Source organism: Xiphophorus hellerii, chromosome 20, assembly GCF_003331165.1.
Source record: "Xiphophorus hellerii strain 12219 chromosome 20, Xiphophorus_hellerii-4.1, whole genome shotgun sequence".
Classification (NCBI taxonomy): Eukaryota; Metazoa; Chordata; class Actinopteri; order Cyprinodontiformes; family Poeciliidae; genus Xiphophorus; species Xiphophorus hellerii.
Genome location: NC_045691.1, coordinates 29,848,508 through 29,854,507, shown reverse-complemented (window position 1 = coordinate 29,854,507; position 6,000 = coordinate 29,848,508). Strand labels below are relative to the sequence as shown.

The following is a 6,000-nucleotide window of genomic DNA, read 5'->3' as shown; positions in this document are numbered from 1 at the left end:
GAAACGTCACGTTTGGTTTGCTGTTAAAAGTGCCTAACGGCGAAGAAAAAAAGTTTCTTTTTTTTTTTACCTCGTTTCTGATTCGAGGCGTTATTATTTCTGAAATATGACCGAAGACGAAACTTCGGTGGGTTTTTATTTCGCAGATTATTTGAAATAAATACGGTTTTTACACCTTTATTGAGACAGACTGTATGAGTCGAAGGTTTTTCAGTGTCTGATGAAAATGTTCTCCGCAGATGGTTTGAAATTCCCCCCGATTTTTCTTTTAACACCATAATAGCTTAAAGCATTACAAAGCAGAAGCCCGTTATATAGAACATTTTATATCATCCTTTACTGTCTAGTCTATTAATGTAGGGGGGATGCATTTTAATTTCTGAGCCAGCCAATATTTGCATCCCCTGTCTATTGTCCTGTTGATATGACAGTGGTTCTCAAATGGGGGTACGCGTACCCCTGGGGGTACGTGGAGGTACTGCAGGGGGGTACGTGAAGCTTTTCAAAATATCTTTAAAAAATCAGTAGGCTCCTCATAATAAGTCTTGGGAAAAATTATTTTGTAAAAAGTATGATAAAATATAAATGTGTGTTCATGCACTGAATTTTATATTCAGTATTTAGTTTCAATATCCTTTAAAATAAAACTGACCCCCCCACCAAGTTAGTTTGACCCAGGGCACTCGTCAACGACCTGTCGTTATCATGATTACACTGTAACTATGGAGATGTAGCTAAAGCGTAGCAGCAATGCTGCTGAAAGTACAGATAAAGTGAAAAATAAGGCAAACCAGAGCCGACGAAGTACAGAACGTACATGGAAAAGTATGTTTTAATGGGATTTACGTCCACGATCTCTGTACCTCTTTTTTATTCCAAAAATGTTTTGCCTGTGTCAGGGGGTACTTGACTAAAATATATTTTTAAGGGGGTACATCACTGAAAAAAGTTTGCCAACCACTGTGTTAGATAATGCATAAAAATGAATGAAGGTGACAGAACTCGAAGTTCACGTTTCATGGAACCAACCTTAGGGGAGATGATGGAGAAGTATTTCTGTCCAGACGGCCGCTGGTACAAGTAGTACATGTTGCCTGGCTTTTTCACAATATTACAGGCAGCATGGTGGAGGTCAGCGTCTCTCTTTGCTTCTTCTAAAACCTGCGGTCGTCAAACGGCGATCAATGCCACGCGCCATCCGACGGGTGAACGTGACCCGTCTGAACCTAAACACAACCGTTTTGTGAATCGACGGTCATACCTTTTTGGCCTGCTCCTGCAGGTACCTGATCTGGTCAGCGATTACTGTCAGTTTGTTGCAAGCGTTGGCTTTGACAAAGTCGTCCCCCTGAGAAACATCCACGTCACTTCAGGAGGGAAAACCTCTTGTGAGCTAGACAACTTGATAAAACATGCCTCACCTTCTGCACTTGCTCGGCAAGTGCATTGTGACATGCACTTGCCCACTCTGTTGGGGACCCCATGGACCCCCAACAGAGTGGGGGTCCATGGGGTCCCCCACTCTGTTGGTCTGATAGGAGCTGACCAGTTCCATCCCACTGGGGGCCGTGCTGGTCTCAACCAGGTTCACCACAACACTGTCTCATTATAATGAGATAGTAACTCATTATTTTGAGATACTATATCATAATGAGATCATTTATTTTTTTAACAGAGTGACGGAAACGGGCTTCCATAGAAATTAAGAAAATTTCAATACAAAATTTTCAATCATAAAATTATTTATTTTCTTACAATAAAGCTCCAGGAAGCAGCTGGATTTGGTCAGCTGGTGTTTAGCTGCGTCGGTCCGGACCGCGGGGAGCTGCGTCCACCCGACACAAAGGGGGCGATACTGACGTAAAGCTTTCAGGGTTAGAGGCACATCTACGTCTTCATTTCTATGTCCGCAGTGTCGTCACTGCACGATCCGTGCTGAAATTCTGTTACCCTGTGAAAATCCGCGCCCCCTGTGTCGGGAGGCGCGCATTGCAGCCAGAGAGGCGGATCTGATCATTTTCAGATGGTCAGATCTGAAAATGATCTGACCATCATTTTCAGATCATTTGAGTAAAAAGTTACTCAAGGCTGAGAGTCAGATGGCTGATTTTACACACTATTAAAACTATGTCACATAAATGTTTACACTACAGGGGCAGTTTCTCCTGTCTGAGTCTGTAAGGACAGGATGAGATGTGGGTTAAAAGAAAGAAGAAAAAACCAAACATTGCTTCTTTTTCTCCATCTAATAGCTTGAGAATGTTTTCTCTCTCCTTCAGAGCTTTCCAGGCCTGATTCCTTCTCCTTCTCGGGCCGAGAAATTGAAGACAACTCCTATAACTCATACACAACTGAAACAACTCATATAATCATGTCAAGGTTTGTAACATTCAGTTTAATCGGGCAGCTGTTTGTTTTAAAAAGAAGCTATAACAAAATTGTAAAATAAATAAATAAACGAGGTCTTCTTACGCTGTTTTGTGTTGTTATTTTAAACGCCAAGAGAAATCGCTCTTTTTCCAACTTTTGTCACTTAAGTCTGACAAATAAAAGTCAGTCACCAAACACAGTTTTCCAACACGAAGTGTGTATTTCTAATTGTTCGTTGCTGATAGAGGATGGAAGCTGCTGATAGCAGGGCACAAAAATTAAGACTTCCTGAAAAGATGAGAGTGTAGACTTCCTGGTAAATCCTGTTCTAATGTAAAATATGACAGATTACTGGATTAAGGAAATTTATATTACATGCTTTCACACATAATATTTTTGAGAATTTGGAAACAGTTTGCTCTTTATTTCCCCAAGTTATGGGGGAGGAGAGGAGAGAATCGATATTTCAGCTGCCAGAAATTATTTGCCAAAGTTAAAGGAGGAGAACCAAATACTTTAGCCACCTGATATAATCCGTTCCCACTCTATAACATGGTAATAAATTAATTTACCAGCAACTCTTTAACTGTTGCTTTGGAAACATTTGCTCTTCATTTCACAAAGGTAAGGGGCTTTGGGATTTAAACTATCTTTCCATAGCTACCTTATATTAAAGTCCTGTAAGGATAAATATCAAACATAGTTTTCAAAATGTAATTTATGAACCATTATACAACATACATAAACCAAATACGAACCTGGAGGCCGATGGGGACCCTCTACGAAGCCCTGGAGGTCAGCCCGGAGACCAACAAGACTCGGTACGAAGCCCTGGAGGTCAGCCAGGAGACCAACAGGACTCGCTACGAAGCCCTGGAGGTCAGCCAGGAGACCAACAAGACTCGGTACGAAGCCCTGGAGGTCAGCCCGGAGACCAACAAGACTCGGTACGAAGTCCTGGAGGTCAGCCAGGAGACCAACAAGACTCGGTACGAAGCCCTGGAGGTCAGCCCGGAGACCAACAGGACTCGGTACGAAGCCCTGGAGGTCAGCCCGGAGACCAACAGGACTCGCTACGAAGCCCTGGAGGTCAGCCCGGAGACCAACAGGACTCGCTACGAAGCCCTGGAGGTCAGCCAGGAGACCAACAAGACTCGGTACGAAGCCCTGGAGGTCAGCCCGGAGACCAACAGGACTCGGTACGAAGCCCTGAGGTCAGCCTGGAGACCAACAGGACTTGATACGAAGCCCTGGAGGTCAGCCTGGAGACCAACAGGACTCGCTACGAAGCCCTGGAGGTCAGCCTGGAGACCAACAGGACTTGATACGAAGCCCTGGAGGTCAGCCTGAGACCAACAGGACTTGATACGAAGCCCTGGAGGCAGGCCGGGAGGAGCTTGGGGTCAGCAGACCAAGCTCCTCATCTGACGCCTAACTAAAATAAAAGCAAAACTAGAGTTCATAAGATAAATAAGGGTCTGATGACCTGGCGACAAAGGAATTGTCTGGTGACGAAGGAGACCTGTGTTCGATGGCCTCAAGTTCCCATGGCACCGCAGTCCTGCGGGCCTCAAGCTCTCCTGTCAACATCTTTCAAGCGTTAAGCTTTTCCGCCATAAGTCCCCAAGTGTCAAGCTCCCCTGACACGGTAGTTCTGTTGTCCTCTAGTCTTTCTGCCACAGATACTCAAGCATGAAGCTTGGAGCCCTCATCACACTTCTTTATTTAGCAGTACCAAGTGTCAACCCAGGTACCTGAGAGTACCTGTTTGGTACATTTTCAGGAAGGTATTGGAAACGCCAGTGATGACACGTCTGAATATAGGCTGCTCTGTAGCTGATCTGAAACTGATTTGATGTTTTCCGCTGATTTTCTGTTCAGGTGGCTGCTGGTTCAGCTGCTCCAGTTTAAGCTGCAGGTCGGTGTTCATATTCTTCAAGTCAGTATTTTTCTGCTCCAGGATCTCGTTTTTCCTGCTCCAAGGCGGTGTTTATATTCTCCAAGATAGAACATTTCTGCTCCAGAGAGGTGCTTCTCAGCGTCAGGCCGGTGTTTATCTGTTCCAAGAAGTTGCTTTTCTCCTCCAAGGAGGCTCTTTCCTGCTCCAAGACGGTGTTTATCCTCGTTGAAAATGGTGTTTTTCCATCTCCAGGGTATTTCTTTCCCTTTCCAGGGCATGGTTTATATGTTCCAGAGCGGTGCTTTTTATTCCCTAGAGCAGTTTTTTTCCTTCTCCAGGGTACTTTTTTTCTTTCTCCAGGGTGTTGATTCTCTGTTCCAGAGCGGTGCTTTTCTGCCCTAGGGCAGTTTTTTTCCTGCTCCAGCGTATTTTTTTCTTTCTCCAGGACATTGTTTCTCTGCTGAAGAGCGGTGCTTTTCTGCCCTAGGGCAGTTTTTTTCCTGCTCTCAGGGTTGTTTTTTTCCTTCTCCAGGGCATTGATTCTCTGCTTCAGGAGGTGCTTTTGTTCTCCAAGGCAGTGGTATTCTGCTCCAGGGTGGTGTTGTTCTCCTTTAACGTTTTGTTTACGTGCAACAGTTTGTTTAATTCCTCGTCTTTTGTCTTGAAGCAGATTGTCTTTTCCAAATGCAGCTTGTTCTATGTTCAGAACTTGCATCTTCAGCTCCTCATTTCTTTCAATCAGAGACTGTTTTACAATGGACATCATGCCAACCTTCTTTCAATATTCCATGGAGCTTCTGTGTCTCTTCAGCTAATGTCTGTTGTACTTTTTCCTTTCCAGAATCACAAGATGATGTCTTACTGCTGCGACTCATTGTTGATCCCGTTTCTCTGGACAAATCCAAAAACTTCTCAATGATTTTCTTTACTTGTGTGTTAGGATTTGCCTCTTTATCTCGAAAAGCTTTCATTTTCAATCTCTTGTTAGGATACTACTACGTGCTCTCTGTCTCTCTTCTTCAATGGTTATGACCGTAGAATTCAAGCGTGCAGCTCTGTGATGCCCTCTAGCTCCACAAAGTGTGCATCGCTCTTTGTGACATCAATTTGCGTGATGTCACACATTGATGTCACTGCCTCAGCAGAACAACTAGAAAACTGCTGAAGTTTGAATAAAAACAAACTTTACGGCTGAACGCTGCTCGGCTTAGCTGATGGCTATTGGAGACAGTTCGGCTGGTAATATGTCCACCAAGGCTGAAATCCACACTTGGGAGACAATGGACTGGCACAGCAGGTGCCGAGGACCACAGGTCAAAAGGAAACATGTGTCCGAAAACAGAAAAAGGGGAAACGGGCGGGCCTGTTGACCCAGCTGATGCCAACTCAACCTCTCTCTAGCTAAGCAAGGTTGGTGGAATCAAATAATGTTCTCGCTCTTTGGTTACCTAGCAACAGCCTGTTGAGTCACTTGCGCAGCAGCAGTTTCTGGTTTCACCTCCATTCCTCATAATTGCTTTAGAAATAAAAAAAAGAAATTAAAAAGCATTGTGATGTGAAACTATGGATAAAACAAGAATGTATTCCAAATATTGAAAACAGAAAAACTAACAAAAACATTATTGATACAGATATAAGACACTTATTTCATGATATTGTAATATTGTTCAGCCTTACCATAATTAGACTATTTCTGTGTTTAAAATCCATTTTAATTAGTTATTATTTAG

The 6,000-nt window shown here is 43.6% G+C and overlaps 1 protein-coding gene across 1 annotated transcript; it reads right to left on the bottom strand.

The window, feature by feature from the left end:
- Positions 1–936: 936 nt before the first annotated feature.
- Positions 937–1,484, bottom strand: LOC116710429 (uncharacterized protein C1orf50 homolog). The gene is made up of 3 exons (XM_032549450.1): positions 1,422–1,484; positions 1,262–1,348; positions 937–1,161 (listed from the first exon to the last, which is right to left on the bottom strand). Exons 1-3 carry the CDS (start codon positions 1,482–1,484, stop codon positions 937–939), a joined length of 375 nt encoding a protein of 124 aa, XP_032405341.1.
- Positions 1,485–6,000: the final 4,516 nt, after the last annotated feature.

Excerpts from the sequence above, each read along its gene's own strand:
- LOC116710429 (XM_032549450.1), bottom strand. The coding sequence starts at position 1,484 with ATGGGGTCCCCAACAGAGTGGGCAAGTGCATGTCACAATGCACTTGCC. Across the intron at positions 1,349-1,421 it reads TTGCCGAGCAAGTGCAGAAG|GGGGACGACTTTGTCAAAGC; the intron begins GTGAGGCATGTT and ends GATGTTTCTCAG. Across the intron at positions 1,162-1,261 it reads TGCAGGAGCAGGCCAAAAAG|GTTTTAGAAGAAGCAAAGAG; the intron begins GTATGACCGTCG and ends TGACGACCGCAG.